Here is a 22,357-nt window from a genome sequence, read left to right on the forward strand (position 1 = left end):
AAAGAATATTTTACATTACCCATAGATGAAAAGCCTAACAAAAACAGAGATTATGAATACAAAATATAGCAAACCTAAGTTTTGTAAAAATCAAACCATTTTAGTAATAATTTAGGAAAACAATTTATTAACTGTTTTAAAGGTTTAAATGACACTTTTTTTTTAAGACTGTCTTATGAAACTAGGTTCAACGGTCACAGAGGCCATCATATTAACTTGCAACACGGCAGAATCTTTATGTTCTAATTTGTTATATTAAATTCATACATTAAAGCAAAATGTTTAAAGCAAAGTATAACTGCATATGAAATTATTATAGCAGAACAAAACCTAATGATTTGAGTAAATCCATGATATGTGATAATAATCATCCTGATTAATCAATATAACCAAACTGAAACATCAACAGCAACCACTAAGCCATAGTAAGTTACTACAGATTTGTACTTAACCCCGAGAAAAATTAATCAGAACAGTAAATGTGGTAAGTGTTAGCCTCTCCATGACTTCAAGGTGACTCATTTGAAACATCTAAAAACAAATCATATTCATATCATGTACTACTGATAAGTTTTCAAACAGTTTCCTGTAATTTAAAGTCATGGACACAAAGGTTGAATAGTCTTTTTAGTACTCAGAAAAAAATGAAAATACATAAAAATACCTTCAAAAAAAGTAAAATGGAGAAAAGAAATTGAATTTTTTTTCCCCTGGCATTTTTCAATGCTAAGACTGATTCCATTTCAGAAGAGAGACACACAAACACACACAGAATGCGTTAAAGTAATACTTTTTATAGGACCAGCTAAGGGCACAAATGAAAAGATAAGTATTGACACAAAGTCCAAAAGCTAGAAAATGTTTCTTATAAATTATAGTTTAATTGGAAAGGAATCAATTTTGTGATCAATATTTAAAATTATGTAATTCCATAAGTTCCTAAAATCCCCCAAATCACACATACACTATTTTTGAATATTAGATATTTAGAATACTTTTAATTTACAGAAAAATTGAGAAGAGTTCCCATACACCCTAGCATTCAGTTTTCCTTATGATTACCATCTTACATTATACTGTTATAATTGATGAACCAATATTGATATATTACTAATTAAAATTCAGTTTGTTCATATATCATATATATGATCATATATATATATATTTTTTTTTTTTGGTGGTTCTAGAGATTGAAACCTAGAGACATTTTACTACTGAGCTGATCATATATATTTTTTTTTTGTGGTTCTAGAGATTGAACTAGAGACTTTACTACTGGAGCTACACCGCTAGCTCTTTTTATTTTATTCTGAGACAAGGTCTTGCTACATTGCTAAGGCTGGCTTTGGAACTTGTGATCCTTCTGCCTCAGCCTCCCAAGTCACAAGGATTATAAGCATGTGCCGCTGAGTCTGGCTTGGTTTTGCTTCTTTTAAACCTGTCTTGTTTTCCTGCTCTAGGATTCTACCCAAGATACTACATTACATTTAGTTGTTATGTTCCTTAAGTTCCTTTTAGCTACAACAGTTTCTCAGGTCGCTTGCTTTTCATAATCCTGACAGTTGAGATGTACCATCCAGGTATTTTCCAAATACCTACATTGGAATTTGATATTTTTCTCCTGGTTAACACGGTTACTGGGAGGAAGATTACAGAGGTGAAGTTCCATTTTCACCACATCACACTCATATCCTGTACCAAGGGTGCATAAATACCAGTGTGATCTGTGACTATTGATGTTACCCTTGATTATCTGGCTTAAATAAGTGTTTGTCAGGTTTCTGCACTGCAAGGCTACTCCTTTTACCCCTGTACTTTCCATACAGTACATTTGGAGGGAAGTCACTATGTGGAGTTCACACTTAAGGAGTAGAGATCCATACTTTCCCTTGAGGACAGAATATCCATAAAAATTACTTGGAATTCTTCTGCATATCTGTCTCTGCTCCCCCATTTATTAATTATTCAATCATTATTTCCACATGGGCAATAGATACTTATTTTATACTTTGGGTTAAAATCCACTACTACTTTAACTGCTTTTTCCCTCAAATTGTTCTATGTTTGCTCATTAGGAGCTCTTTCAAGTGGGTTCCTCTGTCTCTTTAACCACACCCTAAACACTTTCCTTGAGCATCTCCTTACTTTTGGCATATAAGGTGCTACAGGCTTATCTTGTACTTTCCTGTCACAGTTATAGAAATCAGTTATTTCTCTGAGGACTCCTGGTTCCATTTAGTGACGAATGGCAGTAGAAATCAAATCTGAATGCTACATATAAACTAATTTTTAATAACTGCAAGATGCTCACTGATATTAAGGGAACTTAAGATTTTATCCTCCTTCCTTAAGGAGACCCTGCTATGAGTTGGTCTTGGAGATGTGCATGATACCTTTCATTCTAGTTGAAGCAATATTCTAAAAACCTCTCTTTAAAGCTAATTGCATATGGAAGTTGGACATGAAAGAATCATCACTGAGCATCTCTAGGGGGAAAATTTAAACAGAATTTCATAATCGCTACTGACAAGATAGCAAGCTGAGTAAAAGTCTGTGTATCCAACTTTGTTAAGAATCAGTGTTAATTACGATTAATTGGCATGTATGAATCTGCCACAACAAAACCCATTACTCTGTATAATGAAAATGCAGTAAAAAAAAATTCCCAGGAAAGAAAACCACCAGATACAAAATAGGTATTTTCTCAATTTAAAAATGCTTAAAATTGACAAATCCCTAAAGAAAAATAAAAAGTATTTTAACATTTAAATTGCTCAAACTGGTAACCAAAAATGACTGTCCTTTGGTGGTGGTGGAGGAATCTTCCAAAAAAGAAGTTTGTTAGCTAAGACTTGGCATACAAACTATCATCCTTTATTAAACTATTAAAAAATTAGTTAAGAAATTGGAAAGTACAGATTAATTACAAAGCATTACGGTAAGCTCCATCACTCAGTAATCTCATAATTTTGCATAATTTAAAAAATAATATTTTAAAGTTAATAGTAAAGGTTTTATCACTTCCTTTATATCTCTGTAAAAACTGCATGCTGATCTGAGTACACTGATTTAAACCTAGCTGCTACATTCTATGTCAGAACAGAATTTTGAGTAGGTGTTTTCTTAAGTCAAGGTGGTAGGGGTATTGCCCATCTGAGGCAATTCCTAGAGGTTATCTGCTGGGCAAACTAACGAAAGTGGGTAAATGTTACTGGGTACCCAGGAAGAGAACCAAAAGCTGGATTTGAATAGACCCACACTGTTTTAAATGAAAAACTTTCCATTAGTTTTAACAAAGTAGCACTAATTTAAAGATGTGCTTTGGCACATGGAAGCATTTAACATGGTTATGATAAATCAATATAACTATCTTTATAATAACCAAAATACAAACTCAATTTCAGGTTAACTATCAAGAGGCTTGGGTTCAGTTCTCACCTATTTTCCTTAACTGAGCAAAAATGAACTTTTCTGTGTTTTGTCCTACCACTGGAAAGTAGAATGTTTCTACTTAGTCTTAATGTAAAATAAACTATTCAAAAGTCTGTGTGTGTGTGTGTGTGTGTGTGTGTGTGTGTGTTGCTGGGGACTGAACCCAGGGCCTTGAGCATGTGAGGCAAGCACTCTACCAAATGAGCCACATCCCCAGCCCACTAATTAAGTCTTTTTAATAATTTAATAATTTAATCTGTTTTTAATAATTTAGTCTATTCTTCACATCTGAGCTTTTAATGAGAACGACGCTGAAAGTCAAATTGATATTTCAGGAACTAACAATTATACACTCATTCTTTTCAGTAAATACATTTTTATTATACTTAGTATGCTAATGTCAGAAATATAAAGTAATAATGGTCTTTACTCTCTCAATAAGCTTTAGATGTACACTGAATACAGAGCTGAAAAAATTATTACAGTAGGATGGTCTGTAACAGAGTATGTTAGAAGAGCACACACACACACACACAACAAAATCAGCTGGGTTGTTATTAGGGAAGGCCTGACTACAACAGGACAAGTGAGGTCAAAAAGTGGGGTGGGGAAGAACGACACTGAGTGACATGGGATTGAAAGATTTGAAGGACTCTTAAACTAAGATACCATGGCTCAAATACAGGGTATATATGTGGAGGAAAGCAAAAAATAAAGATAAAAGGTAGACAAAAATCAGATCAAAAGGGTCTTATAAGAAGTTAGAAGTTAAACTTTGTACTGATATGGGAAGAAACTATAAGATTTTAATGATGAACAGGGAAACTGTAGTAACTTTAGCTGTGTAATAAGCAAAGTTAAACAGTAGACTATATTCTTAAGATTCTACTAAGAAAATTTTAAAACTATAACGGACAATATGTTCTAATACAAAGGAAAAAATTCATTTTCATCCTGAAAAGGTTTAAAGAGTGGGTCTCAAACAACAATATTTCATTTTAAAATGTCCTCTATATTTCAGTTTACTCAACTATTAAATGAGGACATTAACAATTAAATGAATGTGGTAAAGATTAAATAACTGCAAATACTTAACTGGCTAGGAACACTGCCTGGCATGTATCAAGTGTTCAGTAATGCTATCTATTATTTTTATTATGAGTATTCTGGAAGAATTAAAGTTTGTTAGTAATATTTTAACATGGTAAATATATAAAAAATGAAAAATTAGAATAGGGTTTCACAGTGGATAGAAATCAGTGTACTCAAGTATATATTATTGAAAGAACAAAAAAAAAAAACCAAAATAATTCTTTTTTCTGAGACAGGGGTCTCATTACATTGCCTGGGCTGGTCTTAAGTTTAAACACTGTACAATGTATATATGTATGAAGATAATACATAGTACTCCATAAATTATATCCTTTATTATGCTGTAAGTAGCAGCTAAAATATATTAATTAAAAAGTGAAAATATGTATAACTTATGGCAAAAAGTAATAACTTATGGAAAAAAAAAAAAAGCAGCTAAGAGTATAGTGATTGGGATGGGAACATTACCAAGACAGAAATTTGGCCAAGCAAGCTTTATCTGAGAAACTATTAGAGACTTGAATGAAGCAAGATGACTATATAACAAGTGAAATTCTTAACAGCAACTGTGAATTGCCAAAAAAATTTAAATGACAAATATGTATAATAATTTGGAATTTCAACACCTTAATTTTATAGGTGCATAATCGTTCCCAAATAAACACTATAGTGGAATGGTGACTAAAATCCACCAGTAACTCATTCTGTCTGAGAGAAAGAAATGTAGGTAGCAATAATCTTTAAAAACAATGCCAGAAAAATGTCTAAAATCTGGAAGCTATTACACTTTAAAATAATTAAGTTCTTGTAAGGACACCAAGATAAACAACCCTTTCAAAGATGGGGAGAGGAGGCAGTATTCAGAGAACATTAAGTAGGTTATGGATGTAGTTATGTCAATAGTAAAGAGGCAGATTAAGAATTTTAATCTGACCTGAAAGTCTGAAGTTGACTGAAGAATCTTTGAAAACAAATTTTAAAAATGTAATCTTCACAAGTATATACATTGTAGAAAGTTAGATCATTTATAAAAATGAGTATTTCTTCACCTAACATACTTCTTTCTCTAAATACGATGTTTACAAAAGTATTTTAAAAATTACATATTAAAAAGCAGATTACATCAAACAACATTACATAATGCTATAATTTTTATAAATGAGTTTGAGAAATTTTGGTTTATAAGAAAAAGTTTAATTCACAAAGATTAACATCAATTGGAAAACTTAATTGAAAGGGATTTGAAATATAAAATTTTTAGGTTGAGTTCTCCCCCTAGTGGAATCTGAAAATGGTCTAAGGTATTTCCCACAACTAAGAATAATCTAAAATGTAATGCTTTTATAACCAAAAAAAGGAGCTTCGGGTTTTAACAAAAGATCTATTTATGAATCTTAATCAGCATTAAATAAATAAATGTTGAAGCACTGAGATGTTCATTGAAAATATACTTGCTAAAGGAATTAACAGCAAGTTAGTCAAGAAGCACTTACTCCTAAGTCCTGAAAGAGAAGGAGAAATACCTCAAAGTAACAGAAAAAACAGAAATTTAGGAAGATAAAGCAGCATGCAGATGGGTATAGAATTTTGAAAGAATGTGAAAGTTGTAGGAACAGGATAATTTGGAGTGTACAGAGCACAGTGTTTGTGCAGAGGAGTGGGAGGTAATAGTGAGAAATGAAGTTAAAAGTGTTTGGTTAGAAATGAAAAGATAAGGATTTCATGATAAAGTTTTAATGTGATTTGATAATTAAAAGGCAGTCAACATAAGTTTTAATGTTTTAGAAGATAACTCTAATATCTCTGTAGAAAAGCTAAGACTGGAGAAAAGGATGCTGCATGGGAAGTTACTAAACAGATCAGGTAAGGGGTAAGCAGGTGAATTACCAGAAAGGTGGGAGGAATAGAAATGCTATGAATGATTCAAAATAAAGCTGTACCCTGACTCTCAGAGCTGGCAATTAGAACCCAGGGCCTTACCATGACGCTAGGCAAGTACTCTACCACTGAGTCATATTTCCAGCCCAAAAAGTTTTTAAATCATTCAATTACCTCTGATTTAGTTTTAGACTTACTCAAGACCTTTTTTTTTTTTTTTTTTTTCCAGGAATGAAAATTTTGATGAGACACTCTAATCTGTATAAACTATTGAGAATTGTCTAAAGGCTAACCCATAGGATTAGGTAAAATGTTGGTAGGAAAAGTGAACTAGCATAAGCACTTTGTACAATAATCTGTTATCTACTGAAGTGGAAAACTTATATACCTTCTATATACACCCTTGCTATATATGCTATAGGGTTAAAAAAAAGATACTTGAAGTCACTAGTAGGTTGAATAATTTGATAAGAGATGATCCACTAATCAAGACGAGATAAAAAGAAGGAAAACATTTGGATGGAACAGAAACATGTCTGACCTTAAACGTTGAATTTAAAGTGCTTGTACAACTTTCAGGTGGAACTGTTTAAATTACTGGCCTACTTACCAAATATATAAGTAGGCCAAAAGACAAGCCATAGAGTAAGAGTAGATATTCACAAAACATTTGAAGAACATAAGATCAATATATAAGGAACTACATATCCATAAGAAAAAGACAGACAACCTAACACAAATATAAGCAAAAACTCTTATCAGGGTTTTTAAAAAAAGGAATCCAAATGGCTAACTTTTTTAGTAATGAAATGTAAATTAAAACCATGAAGAAAGATCACTGCATACCTACCAGATTGGCAAAATTAAAACATGTGACACCATCAAGCATTGGGGAGGATGTGGCATAAGAAAAACTTTCATAGGTAGCTACTGGGAGTCTAAACTATTAAGCACTTTGGAAAATAAGGTTGAAGATTTGTAAGCCCTACAACCCAGAAACTTCACATCTTGGTATACAGGCTAGATAAACTTGTGCACATATGATCAAGGTAGTATGCACATGCTCTTGATCACAGCACTGTTCACAATAACACCACCCTGGAAATTTCCAATTTATTTGCTCCACTAGTAGTCAAATAAAAAAATACACTGTGCTACATTTATTGTTTTTTTGTTTTGTTTTCTTTCTTTCTTTTTTGTTTTTTTGTGGTGCTGGGCACTGAACTCAGGGCCTTGTGCATGCAAGGCAAGCACTCTACCAACTAAGCTATATCCCCAGTCCCACTATGCTATATTTAAAAAAATGAAAATGCATGACTTAAAAGGTTGGGGAGATACTTAAAAAAAAAAAAAAAAAAAAACACATGCATTTTCTTTTTATTTTTCTAAAATGATGTAACATATTTCACTTTTAACAAAACATGCAGTATGCCAAGTTCTTCATTTTAATTACTGTTTCAGAATCAACAAAAGTTATTTAAATCTTGCTATTTTATGATCCAGACATGTAGACATGTAGCAAATCTGTATGATTTTTCTTGGTGTTAGAAAAGTAAAACTAGACTAGCACATGGCAGCAGGATTTAAATAACTGTATCACGCAAATTGTTCATTTCTGAGGTTTTTCTGAATGTGTACAATTTATGGGGAACATTACCAAAAGAACATAAAGGATACCTTTTTATAAATGTATACACATTATAACATTATCATTTTGGTTGAGAACAAAAGATGAGGCAAATTTGAAAATTAACTGAATTTTAAATTGAGACTTAAGGACAAAAGGAAATTTCAAGTGGGAAGAAAATTCTAAACGTTGTACGAAAATTACATTGTGATTTGTTGTAAAAAATAATAAAAACTTCAAGCCAAAGTTTGGCACAATGGTGCACGACTGGAATCCATTCCAGTTACTCCAGAAGCTGAGACAAGAGGATCACAAGTTTGAGGCAACCTGGGCAACTTAGACTATCACAAAATAAGTAAAAAGGACTGGGGGTGTAGTTAGCTGGTAGAATACTTGCCTAGGATGACAGAAAATATCTGCATGCAAAACAAATATCTGACGATTCATATTTAGAATATATAAGTAACTTTTACAACTCATCACCAATAACAAAAAAAAACTGATTAAAAAATGGAAAAAGGACTTGAATGAACAATCTCCAGAGAAGATAAACAAACATCAAAAGAGCAAGTAAAAGATGCTCAACATTACCTATTATTAGGGAAACGCGAATCAAAACCACAAAGAGCTACCACTTCATACCCATTAGGATGGCAAATTATTTGTAAAGGCCCTAGAAAATCAGCATGCTTTGATGAGGACGTGGAGAAAACAGAACTTTTGTGCACTGCTGGTAAGAGTGTAAAATAACATAGCTGCTTACAAAAGTAGTATAACTATTTCACAAAAAAAATTAAGCAGAACTACATGATTCAGAAATTCTACTTCTAGGTGCTATATATACCCAAAAGAAATAAATGCATGGACTCCCAAGATATCTGTGCACCCATGTTCACAGTAGCATCATTTACAATAGCCCAAAGGTGGAGCAACAAAGGAATAGATAATTAAAAGGTAGTACATAAACATAAAGAAATGTTATTCAGCCTTAAAAGGAAGGAAATTTGGACACATACTATAATATGAATGAACCTTAAAGACATGCTAAGTGAAATGTCACACAAAAAATATAGTATAATTCCACTTATGTGAGGTAGCTAGAATGGTCAGATTATAAATACATTTCTATAAATACATTGCATTTACAGAAAATACAGTAGTAGCTGCCAGGGGCTGGAGGGAAGAGAGAATGGAAAGTTAATGTTTAATGGACACAGATTTTCAGTCAGAGAAGATGAAAATTTCTGGAGATGGATGGTGGTGATGGGTGCACTACAATGTAAAATGCACTTAACACCATGGAACTGTATACTTTAAAATAGCAAACTTTATGTTATGTATGTTTCACCACAATGGAAAAAAAAAAAAAGGACTTGGAAAAGAGTAAATACTGAAACTAGAATCACAGTCATGGGATAAAGAAATAAGTTATTCATTAGTTACACAGAAAAGGGGGGGCTATGACATCATATTTAGGTGCACTCTATTATTTTTATACGGTACCTGGATTTCAAGCTCAGCAATGTGCTGCTGTAGTTCAGCCACAGCAGCTATGCTATCTGCTTCTCGGAGTCTCACAGCCATCACTTCTTCCTTGTTCTAAGGTGGCAAACAAAACAAACTAATAAACCAGTTATGTTTGGGAAGTGCGATTTTTCTTCCAGATTTTAGAAAAGTGTCTGAGGAGCATCTATAATAAAACACTGAAGTATAAATATTCATACTAAGTGGGATAAAAAACAAATTTTAAGTGGCTGTACGTTAAATCAGGTTTGCTCTCAAATGAATTTGTGTGAAATTATGAAACTTTTTAGTTTTAGAGTATTTTGGATTTTGAAACTGGGGATCAGAGACTTGTATTATTTAACTTAAATCGAGAATACTGAAATTCAGTTGTACAGGGAAAATATCAATATTACCATTTCCTGATATTTTGCATAAGTGAAAAATAAATGAGCTTTTATGATTAATTATCAGATCATGAGCTATAATCATATAAAACTAACTGAAAATGATTCAGATTTATATAATTCAAGGACTGACTTCCTTGAAAAAGTTAATTTGTTCCTGAATTCAATCAACATGACAAGGTAAAATATGTACATTTAGTCAGAAAGTACTAGATGCTAGAGTGACATTTCATTTTATTAATTATTAAAAATCTACAAAAGGCATTACCTAAGATTGAATAAATTAATATATGGCTTAAATTTGGGATAATCAGAGTCAGCATGTATAACATACTTTACAGAAGTACTAATGGAAAATAAAAATTAAATAAAATCCTGTATCAGTTCTTCAAATCCTCTACTATTCCAAATCTGTACCCATTACTTAGGTAAACTCAGATAACCATTTTCATCAGCAAGTTGTACACATATGTATTTCCAAAGAAAAGTTTTCTTCACTAACAGGTGCTAAGATATTTAAGAAGCAATATTAAGTGCAATAATATTGTTATCAAAATGTTCAGAGAAAATTTACATTAAAAATGCACAAAAAGATTAAATTTATTCTGAGGATAGACAATTTGGCATCATAAAAAACCAGATTAATATAAAAATCAGATTAAGATAACCTCATTTTACATCATTTTATTTTTAATTAGTTCATGCATATCCTTCAAATGGGATTATGTTTAATTACAACAAATTTTAGTACTACCTACAGATTTCTGTCACAGTGTGAATTGTAAGAGTGATGCATATTTATTAGGATGGAATTTCATCTCTGGATTTCAGTGACACTGATAAACCACTCAAGCTTCACTCTTGGTTTTTAATGACACCAGAACAAGTTGATGGAATTACAGCTTTATATGTACTACTTACAAAGTCTTACTTCTCACAGAAAAAGAAGGCTGGAATATTTAAAGGGCATTAGTCCTACTATCCACTAGATAGATGTCTAGTTTATTTCAAAATTTCCTAACTCGTCTTCAGTAATTCATTCTAATATGCACACAACACTTATCTCTAGTTCTCTCTCTCTCTCTCTCTTACACACACACACACACCCTCTCCTACATCTTACTCCCCAATCTCTCTCCCATTACTGTTAAGACTATAAATTTATTTTAGGGAAAAATATCCTTGCCTTCAAATACTTTTGTTGTTTTTGAATCAAACACTTCTCACATACTCAACAATCCACCCACACACAGAAAAATTGATTAAAGAACCATGGGAAATGTATCCATTTTATCCTGACCCAATGGTACATATACATTTCTTTTGCTCTCTACTCTACCCAGAAAACATGTCAATATTGACTTCCCACTAACAAGATACCACTCAAAGCAATGGAGCCCTCACCTCTCCAAGTTACGTTCTGGGCTGAGTCATTGTAAGCTTCAGTTTTAAAGGGCTACTAGTCAAAAGAAACACTGTAAAGGTATACATAGTAAATGCCAATGCAGGAAATTAAGTTAACCAAGGATGTGACTGAAAATGATGTTTCTTGTCTGAATTCACCCCAGAAGTAGATGAGCTAACCTGGTATAAAAGCAACTACCTAAACAATTTCTGGAGATGTGCGAAGTAGATTGGTTTAAAACCAAACCAAACCAAACAAAACAAAACAAAACAGAAACAAAAGCAAATGCCAAGTGTGTGGTGTACTCCTATAATCCCAGTGGCTGGGGAGGCTGAGGCAGGAGGATTACAAGTTCAAAGCCAGCCTCAGCAACTTAGTGAGACCCTGTCTTTAAATAAAATATTTTTTAAAAGAGTTGAGGATGCAGCTCAGGGTTTAAGTGCCTCTGGGGTCAATCCCTGGTATCAAAAAACCCCACAAACAAACAAACAAAAATGAACAACTGTCATGATGAAACAACCTATGAAAGAAAGGCATTAAAACCACAAACCAGCTATCTGACATATTTACCTTGCATTCAATCTCTGCTTGTTTGCGCTTTGCTTCACTTAATTGAGCAAGCAGTCCTTTGTTCTGTGCAGAAAGATAGTGCACCTTCTCCTGTAGACTGATCACCTCTTGTTCTGCTCTTCGAAGATGATTACTATTGATCTGGTTCTAATGAGCAGAAATATAATTATGCACCCTATATAAAAAAGGGCTAAAAATTAAAAATTTTTACCTATCCATTTTATACAATGACATAAAAATGTTAACAGTTACAGGTCAGTTTTATTCAATAAACACTGAAAAAATGAGATTTAAAACTGTTTGATAATACTAATCCTCCAAAGGAAAACCTGCGGTCCATATTAGAAATGTCATAACTCAATACATCATTTATACAAAAGTCTATAAATTATAAGAATGTTTACGTATAACTTAAAAATATTCATTTCTGAAAGAGGCAATGGGGATATGAAGTGGGTAGACAGAGAAATGCATTGGGACGAGGACTACAGTCCGGGGTTGGGAGGAACATTAAAAGGCCAAATACCCCAGATCTGAAAACATTATGTAGCCCAAGACTGGGACTTATTAGAATCATAGGAAGCACCACTGTAATTCCAACTCTGTGTTACCAGTACTAGAGAAATAAACCTGGAGACAGACCTCGTTCTAAGGTAGTATGAAAGGAAGACCTAAAGACACCGAGAAAAGCCCTCTGGCAAACCAGCCCCTACTCTAAAATAAGGCATTGCTAAAGGATTTTGAAGGCTGTGGTACACTGTGGATAACCACAGAAACAACAAACCTCAAACTTAGCCCATCTCCTGACTATATTAACTCAAATCTCCCACATGAAAGGTCTGGTAGGAGGAAAAGTGTACCCATTTCTAGGTGTAAAACACTTTTACCTTAGACTACTGCCCCCTATAAAATATTGAGCTTTCATCAAAAATTTGCAAAGTATAGAAGGCAAAAAAAACCTAAAACACTAGCAAGGGACAAAGCAATCAATAGACGGTCTTATAAGATGACACAGATACTGAAATTATCTGATGGGGAATTTAAAATAACTATGATTAATATGTCAAAGGCTCTAAGAGAAATTTTGAAAATCTGTAAGATCAGATAGGTAATTTCCTCAGAAAATGAGAACTCCTAGCAATAAACAGAAAAACTAGAAATGGAAAACTCTGACAAGAATTTCTTCAATGGCTTCATCTAACAACTTGATGAAGTGGAGAAAATAATCAGTGAACTTAATGTCAATAGAAACTAAAAACACAATAAGAAAAAGTAATAGAGGAGGGAGAAAGAAGAGAGCACCCAAGAGTTGCTGGACAACAAGAAAGCAGGGATACAGTGCATGTATAACTCCTGGGTTTGACTCCCAGCACTACAAAAAGGAAAGAAATTCTATTGTACAATAAGAAACAACCCAATATGGATATCACTGGAACTAGATCCATATATGGGCAGAAGAAAACCAAAATTACTTAATGACCAAGGCATAATATCCAGAAATTTTCCAAAATTCATGAAAGACACCATTTATAGAGCCAAGAAAATAAAAGGAAAAAGAGAGCAAAAACCACATCTAGGTATATCACATTCAAACTGCTAAAAATAAAGGACAGAAATTTTTTTCTTTCTTTCTCCCTGCCACCCAGAGACACAAACTGATTTTTAAAAAGCATATACACATTCAAAGGAGAATGCAGGCAAACTCCTGAGGGAGAGACATCTAGAAAGAACATCTTAAAGGCAGCAGGATAAAGGAAAACCACATTACATGTAGAGGAACAAAAATAAGAATTACAATAGAATTTCAGCTTGCATGGTTTATGAAAGAGATAAGAGAGTGATTTAAAAGCGGTGAAAGAAAAAAAGACCTGTCGATCCAGAATTCAATACTCTGTAAATATGTTTTAAACTCTCCCTGCTTCCTCCACCCTCCCCCCAAAACCCTAAGAAATTCTATTCGAGCAGCCCAGCACTACAAGAAATGTCAAAGGAAGCTTTCCAAGTGGAAGGAATACAAGGATCTACACAAAGAAATGAGTACTGAAATGGAATAAATCTGAAGGGAAAACAAATTTCATTAAAAATTTTTAAATCTATAAAAGATGCTGATTAAAGACAAAATTATTAGCATACATTATTATAATGTATGACAACAATAGCACAAGAGGAAGAATTAAGAATATACAGTTATAAGGATTTTATATCACACATGAAACAATTCATTTATAATTCATAACATTATTTGAAGGTAAGCTCTGATTGTAGATGTGTACCATAAAACCTAGAACAATCACCAAAAAATTTCTTAAAAGGAATATAAATAAGCCAATTGTGAGTATAAAATAAATGTTCAATAAATCCAAGAAAAGATAGAAAAAGAATAAAAAATAAAGAACAGATGGAATAAACAAAATAACTAGCGAAGTGACAGAGAGTAACCCAAACAGGATCACAAAGCATGGACTAAGCATGATATCTGGAAGAAACTGTGAGACTGGATTTTTTAATAGTTTTATTGAGATACAGCTCACGCATAAAATTCACCTACTTTAAGTATACACATAGCTTAGTAATTTTTGGTATATTCAGAGTTAAACAACCATTTGTCAGGTTCAATTTTAAAAGGTATTTAATATGCTGTTTATCAGATATAAACAGGTAAGCTGAAAATAAAAAAGGATGGGAAAACTATAATTTAACTTGTGAATTTAAGTACCAAAATAAATAAATAACAACCTGAATTCAGCAAGAGGAATGTGTTATATGTTGTCTTTGTCTGTGTTCTATGTCGCATATTTGTTTTTAGGATTTTGATAAATGTATCTCAATATAAATGGTTTGTTTTCCCAATCCTGTATATTTCATTTTATGCATTCAAAAACATTGTTTTGAAAAGGGAAGGGGTCCATAGGCCCCAGATTGCCAAAAAGCATTCATGGCACATTAAAAAGGTCAGAATCCCTGTACTGAAGAAACTTTTAGAGATACACACAAGGAAACACATGCACAAATGTGCAGAATAGCATTAATTGCAAAAGCAAAAATCTGTATAAATCAAGAGGACAATAAATGACATATACTCCCTAGACAGACTTATGTAAAAGTTCTTAATATGAAGGAATTGGAGTTATACATAAAAACACAGGTAAACCTCAGTCTGGATGATGGGTATATGGGTATTTGACATAATTTCATTACCACTTTTACACCACACTGTTTTTAGTTTCTACATGAATTATCACCGGTTCAAACAATGACATTTAGAAACCAGTGCCTTACACAATCCCCTTTTCAGCAAAATCTATCCAAAATCATTCCCACAAGTCTGGAACAGTTCAAAACACAAATTCCTTAAAAAGCCAAAATACCTAGTTGGAATTAATTTTCCCCTCTTATTTTCCATAGCAATTTCTATCTGTCTACTTTCCAGATTTCTGAATCATATTAAATATAGTCACTTGTGCATGCCTGTTACCAAAATATAAGTCCTTTAATGGCTGGGATAGTGCTTCTTGTGTCAAAGTTCTCAAAACCATGTTTGTTGAATATGATTCATTCACCTCTACCTGCTGTGAGATGAATCCTCAACACTGGCTTAAAACCGGTATTTACATTTATATTATCTTTGCTAAGATAAATTCTTTGATTATAAAAATAATAAATATATAATAATCATCATCATCAGAAATTATTTCCCACTATAAAACCTAGATATTCTATTCTTCATAATCTTACAGTATCTCTTCAATGTTATTTTAATTATACTGAAAATACAACAAATAACTGTGAAAAATGTAAAACAAGATCTATTTAGTCTAAAGAAATTACACATTCATTTTGAGACAGGTGAATCATTTTGCACAATGGAATACAGAATGACATGAGTTAACATTGCCCTCTACTGACTGAATAAATCCTTTGAAAACCAAATAGCATCCACTGAGTAGTCAGCCCTCTGGAACCACACATTTTGCATCCATGGATTCAACAAAGGATCAAAAATATTAAAAAAACAAAACAAAACACAATGCATCTGTAACTGAACACATACAGACTTTTTTTTCTTGTCATTATTTCCTAAACAATACAGAATAACAATTACTTACATACCATTTGCATTGTATTAAGCATTATAAGTAATCAAGAGATGATTTAAAGTACATGGAAGAATAACAGTGGTCATATGCAAATACTAAACCATTTAATATAAGGGACTTGGAGATCTGCAGATTTGATATCTGAAAGGGATCCTATAAGCAATCCCATGGATAAGACGTAACAACTACATACAGAGTATGGTCCATGCAAATGTACCACATAAAAACCAAATGTATGGCTCAGGATGCTGAGAGGAGGATTCCAAGTTCAAAGCCAGTCCCAGAAACTTTGTGAGGCCCTAAGCAACTTAGCAAGACCCTGTCTCAAAATAAAACATAAAAAGGGCTGGGGATATGGCTCAGTGGTTAAGAACTCCTGGGGTCAATTCCTGGTACCAAAAAAGAAACAAATGTGCTTTCACAATGTAAATGGGTTCTATAAAAAAGCCCTTGAGATCTTAAGCATATTTAAGACAGCATTTATTAGAGTAATAGGGAACTTTAGAGAAAAACAGTAAACAATTTTACAACTGATTACTTATTACATAACTTGAGGAAGCATCACTCACATAATATTCCACATTTGTGGTTCTCAATTAGGGGCATTTATGCTCTCCTAATCCCCATTCCAAGGGACTACTGAAAATGCATGGAAACAGTTTTGGTCACCACAACCTGGATTGGGAGAGATATGACAGGCACCTGGTGGGGAGACCAGGTATGCTGTCAAATATCCTACAGTACCCAGGATAACTCCATAAAACAAAGAATATTAGCTCAAAATATTAAGCGTTAAGGTTGATAAATTTTTGCTCTACTTGAATGTTTCTTCTCAAGCTGTGCAACAAGGTCTGAGTTTTACCTAATGAAGTCAAATGCAGTCTACCCTGCTTAAACTTTGTTGAATGGATCAACGAAGCAGGGATTAAATCTCTGAAATCAAAGAAAACAATTTTAAGCCCTTAACAATCACAGGCTAGACAGACCCATACCTCACCTTTTACCTTTATCCTCGGTATGATACAATCTATGATAAAACTCTGATCTGCTAATAATACTTTCAAACCTACTGGGCTTTCTCATCATACCTGTGTTTCCATTTCCATCATCCTTTGTTTTATTTCTCTTATTTCTGCCTGCGTTTCAGCTTCTCTAAGTCGAATGGTCATCAATTCCTCTTGCAACTCATTCACAGCATTTTTCTTAGGTGGATCTTTCCATCTCCCAGTAGTACGAGCTAAGTGGCGCTAAAGCACAAAACTTATATTGCAACAAAAACTCCCAGTATCAAAATAAGAGCTAACTTTACAAAGCATGTATTTTGGGGTTGATACTACAGTATGTTCCACATATTATTTCATTATTTTATTTAATTCCCAGAAAATCTTAAAAGTTAGGCACTTTTATCTTCATTTTACAGTAAGAAAATGGACACTGTGATTTCATAACTTTAGGAAAGTCACCGAGATAGTAACTGGCAGACCTGAATATAAACTCAGAGGCAATTCAAATTTTTTCTCTACATATACTGAGGAGTAAGTCTGGTAAAGAGTACGATTTTTATCCTAATTTTTAATAGAGTTTTTCATATTATCTTCAATAAAATGCCAAGAAAAGAAAAAAATAGGGTCATTCATTAAGGAAGCAATATTAGAAGTTATGGGCAGTGTTTCTCAAAATTTGAAGTCAAGGACCAGTTTTGAGTTATCATTTTTTGACTTTCAGTTTATTGCAACCTGATACTTTCTATGAAATACTTAAAAAAAAAAAATAGCCATGGCAATGTCAAGGCATAATTTTACTCTTGGACAGATGTCCCTATCTCCCCTCAATTCAAACCATTTCTGAAACGATGTGTAGTTTTTTTTTTTTTTTTTTTTGTTTTTTTTAATTCCCTCGTTCTCTTCTGTCTCACAGACTGCTTGCATTTTCTTCCTTGTCAATAATTTTTCTCATGTGTGGATAAATTTGTGGGCATATAATTAGCTATATTTCATTTATTTTGTGAAATAACCATTTTCAAAGGAAGTTACAAATTTATAGACAAATTTATACTGCTGCCACCCTCCTGATGTTTCACACTGATCATCGATTTAATATCAACATTAGAAAAAATATGTACAGTATAAAAGGAGTACTTAGACTTCTTTGAAAAATATTATGTATACACAACAGTGCGACAAAAAAATATGACCTGATTTCTATTGTATCTTTAATTTCATTATAAAAATTAAGAAGGAGGGGCTGGGGTTGTAGCTCAGTGGTAGAGCACTTGCCTAGCACATGTGAGGCACTGGATTTGATTCTCAGCACCACGTATAAATAAAGGTCCACTGACAACTAGAAAAATATTTAAAAAAAGAAAAAGAATTAAGAAGGGAGAAACAGCTTAAGTGTACCCTCAAATTATAAATGCTCTTAATCTTGACATTAATCAAAGATTTTTCTCACTTTTAACCCATCTCCTATAGTTGGTCATCAGCTACTTCAAACACAAACTAGATATTTGGGTTTTATTTGCTTTCTGAAAAGCACATAAAATATATTGGTATACCTGCCAGTGTTCTTCTAAATCCTTGACTTGCTGTCTAAGTTCTTTCAAACCCATAATGGCTTCTGCTTCTCTCAGCTTCACAGCAATGAGTTCCTCCTGAAGCCTTGCGACGTTATTCTCATCAGGAAAGGAGTTATTTCTCTAATTGAGAGAAAATTTAACTTGGGATTTTTGAATTCAAGAAATAATATAAAATATGGCACACACTATTTTGTATGATATGTAATTATATTTTATTCAATTTTATTAAAATATATTTCATACACCATAAAACTTACCCTTTTAAAGTATGTGAGTTATTAGTCATCACCAAAATCTAATTTCAGAATATTTTTATATTTCAAAAAAGAAAGCTTGGGCTGGGGATATAGCTCAGTTGGTAGAGTGCTTGCTTTGCAAGCACAAGGCCCTGGGTTCAACCCCCAGCACCAAAAAAAATAAAAAATAAAAAAAATAAAAAGGAACCTTATGCCCATTGGAAGTCATTATTCATTCTCTATACCCCCAGTTCCTGGCAACCACTAATCTACTTCCTGTGTCTATGGATTGGCCTATTATGGACATTCCATATAAATGGAATTATACAATATGTGGGGTTTTTCTGTGACTAGCTTATTTCACTTAGCACCATGTTTTCAAGGTTCATTTCTTTTTTATTGCTAAACAATATTCTAGTGTACAGACACCACATTTTTATTTATTCACTCATCAGTGAATGGAAATCCAGGCTGTTTGCACTTTGGGGCTCTTATAAATACTGCTGATTTAAAGATTTAAAGAAAACAACAGTTGAAAATCTGTTTTTATTTTCTTAGCATGTCATCTTGGTGAGGTGTGTCGAATCTTGTTTATCAGTCACTATCTATATCAATAGTAAAGAAATCAATACCAAGATGACCTAAATATTTGCTTGATGGATACAAGATTTAAATCAATCTCTTACCACACTAAAAGACCCACCTGGGTAGTCAGTATTAAACTGCTCTGAAAAGTTAATAGGAGATCCAAAAATAACCCTGGGGAAAGTTCCCTGGGTAAACTAAGGTACTGTTGAGATTTTAAGGTCTGATTCTATGACATTTTCTATCTCTGAAACATTTTACAGTGGCCACAAAGATTTTAGTTCACAGGGATTATGGAATAAAGAAATTCTCATAAATTATACACCTTTTTATGATGGATTTTAAACATTTTCTAAATTGAAAATCAGAATATACTAATCTATATGCATTAAAAAGACCACTGGAAGCAGACAAAGAGAATGTTGCACAACAAAGTTAACCATAATGCAAACTTCCAACTTCCTTTCTACTCTACGTGAATATTAACACAGTCACTTAAGAAATCTGACAGGTCTCACTATGTTTCCCAGGCTGGCCTTGAACTCCTAGGCTCAAGGGGTACTCCTACTTCAGTCTCCCAAGTAGCTGGGACTACAGGAATCTGTCACTTCCCCTGGCAAGAAATTCATTTTTTTTTTAAATTTATTTTTATTGTAAACAAATGGGATACATGTTGTTTCTGTTTGTACATGGAGTAACAGCATACCATTTGCATATTCATACATTTACACAGGGTAATGATGTTTGATTCATTCTGTTATTTTTTCCTCCCCCCCCACCCCTCCCACCCCTCTTTTCCCTCTATAGAGTCCCTCCTTCCTCCATTCTTGCCCCCCTCCCCCCCTATTATGTGTCATCATCCACTTATCAGTGAGATCATTCGTCCTTTGGATTTTTGAGATTGGCTTATCTCACTTAGCATGGTATTCTCCAATTTCATCCATTTGCCTGCAAATGCCATAATTTTATTATTCTTTATAGCTGAGTAATATTCCATTGTATATATATATACCACAGTTTCTTTATCCATTCATCAATTGAAGGACATCTAGGTTGGTTCCACAATCTGGCTATTGTGAATTGAGCAGCTATGAACATTGATGTGGTTCTATCTCTGTAGTATGCTGATTTTAAGTATTTTGGGTATAGGCCGAGGAGTGGGATAGCTGGGTCAAATGGTGGTTCCATTCCAAGTTTTCTAAGGAATTTCCACATTGCTTTCCAGAGTGGCTGCACTAATTTGCAGCCCCACCAGCAATGTATGAGTGTACCTTTTTCCCCACATCCTCTCCAACACCTATTTTTGCTAGTATTCTTGATAATGGCCATTCTAATTGGGGTGAGATGGAATCTTAGTGTAGTTTTGATTTGCATTTCTCTTATTACTAAAGATGGTGAACATTTTTTAAGAAATTCATTTTTTAACTGGACCCAAACACACTCTTTCTACCAAATATTCAGTCTTTCCAACTGTAAGACTTAGATTCTTATCTAAACCATAGAGTCCTGACTACTCCTGGATTAGAAACCAATATTCTGTTAGGTATTTCTTTCAGCATTGTTGCTTGCTTTTTTCACAAAAAAATCAGAGAATACATTTTCCAGAAAATATACAAACAAGCAGATTTCTAGCAAAATTATTCCACTTCTGATTCTAGCTACACCTGTTCTATTTCTTTAAGAAATAGTTAAGAACAACTGAGGTTGTTAAGTCAATTTTCTATAAGCCTTCTCGATACAATAGTACCTAGGGGCAAAAAAGAACAATCCAACATCAGTGATGTTATAGATGAGAAGAAAAAGATTCAGAGTTTGTGATCTAGAGCACAGTTGCTCAAATATGAGAGTTATAAAAACCCTATAACTTTCCATTTACTCTACTTTTCTATTAGGCCTTGACATTCTTTGATACCTTGGAGAAGTAAGTTAGTATAGGTAAATAAGTACCACTCAAGCATAAAGGTAATTTCCCATATTCCCATATTTTTCTAGCTTGGTTTAAATATTAACACTCAGATGGAAATTTTCCCTGAAATGTCTATATACTAGTCCTACTCTATCTCTTCCACATATAGATATTACAATATTTGAAGATACTTCATTTCTGTTTCCTAAGTTTCTTTTCTTCAACACTTAAATATCCTTTTATAAACAGTATCCTGGTTGTTTTCCTCTAAAAGAGTTCTAATTTCCATTTTTATCCTTAATTATATGGCCTAGATTAGTCTGGTAGCAACAAAGAATAGCTGACAATCTTTAAGATCTTTCTTCTTTTTTCTATTAGTTAACAATACGTAAGGTTTCTAATGTAAAAATACCAAGTTTAATTTAGTTGCTCAATGAATTCTTAATAAATCTACCATATCTCCCTTTTAATTTATGGGTGGACATCATTTGTGTAGTTTCTTACCTTTTCAATATCCAGGACTTTATCCTGCATCTCCTTTAGTGCACATTGAGACTCAGCTTCGCTCAGTCGGGCTTGGACCAATTCCTTCTCTAGCTGTAGCACAAAATCTTCATTGTAGTTGGAACTGCATTTATGCTAAAGGTTATAAACACATACTGAAATTTCATGGAAGCATGGAGATGTGTATACAGTAAAAATAATACATAATTCAGGAATTAAGGGCCACTAAACAGTAAAAGTTACATCTACTAAATATTCCCAGATATTTCCTCCACTTAACCTCTCAATGAGTAAAAAAGTCCAGTTTTGGTATCTTTAAAGATATTTTTGGGTTTTAGTAACTAGTTATTATATTCACAAAATCCAATTCATTTCCTTTACATTCATCTTCTTTTATCATTTACATCTTTTAGTATCCAGATACTAAGAATTTGTTTTGACTCTACAGACCTGGTCTGTGCAATAGGATAGTCACTGGCCACATATGGTTACTAAGCACTTGAAATGTGGCTAATCCAAGGTGAAACAGGTTGAAAGTAT

The 22,357-nt window shown here is 33.1% G+C and overlaps 1 protein-coding gene and 1 long non-coding RNA gene across 15 annotated transcripts in view; one reads left to right on the top strand and one right to left on the bottom strand.

Moving 5' to 3' along the window:
• Window positions 1-22,357, bottom strand: part of EVI5 (ecotropic viral integration site 5) — a 263,393-nt gene that overhangs the window by 87,374 nt on the left and 153,662 nt on the right. For 12 of the 14 annotated variants that reach the window (XM_079146326.1, XM_079146338.1, XM_079146331.1 and 9 more), the window contains 5 exons: window positions 21,818-21,952; window positions 18,566-18,706; window positions 17,100-17,258; window positions 11,915-12,061; window positions 9,533-9,628 (listed from right to left, as the gene is read on the bottom strand). In XM_079146326.1, the coding sequence (XP_079002452.1) occupies window positions 9,533-9,628; window positions 11,915-12,061; window positions 17,100-17,258; window positions 18,566-18,706; window positions 21,818-21,952 (678 nt within the window). The remainder of the gene's footprint in view (window positions 1-9,532; window positions 9,629-11,914; window positions 12,062-17,099; window positions 17,259-18,565; window positions 18,707-21,817; window positions 21,953-22,357) is intronic. The other 2 variants (XM_079146332.1, XM_079146325.1) reach the window with 1 other exon arrangement.
• LOC306669316 overlaps window positions 1-22,357 on the top strand; it is a 39,967-nt gene that overhangs the window by 12,564 nt on the left and 5,046 nt on the right. The window lies entirely within an intron of this gene.

This window comes from Sciurus vulgaris, assembly GCF_902686455.1.
Source record: "Sciurus vulgaris genome assembly, chromosome: 1".
Lineage (NCBI taxonomy): Eukaryota > Metazoa > Chordata > Mammalia > Rodentia > Sciuridae > Sciurus > Sciurus vulgaris.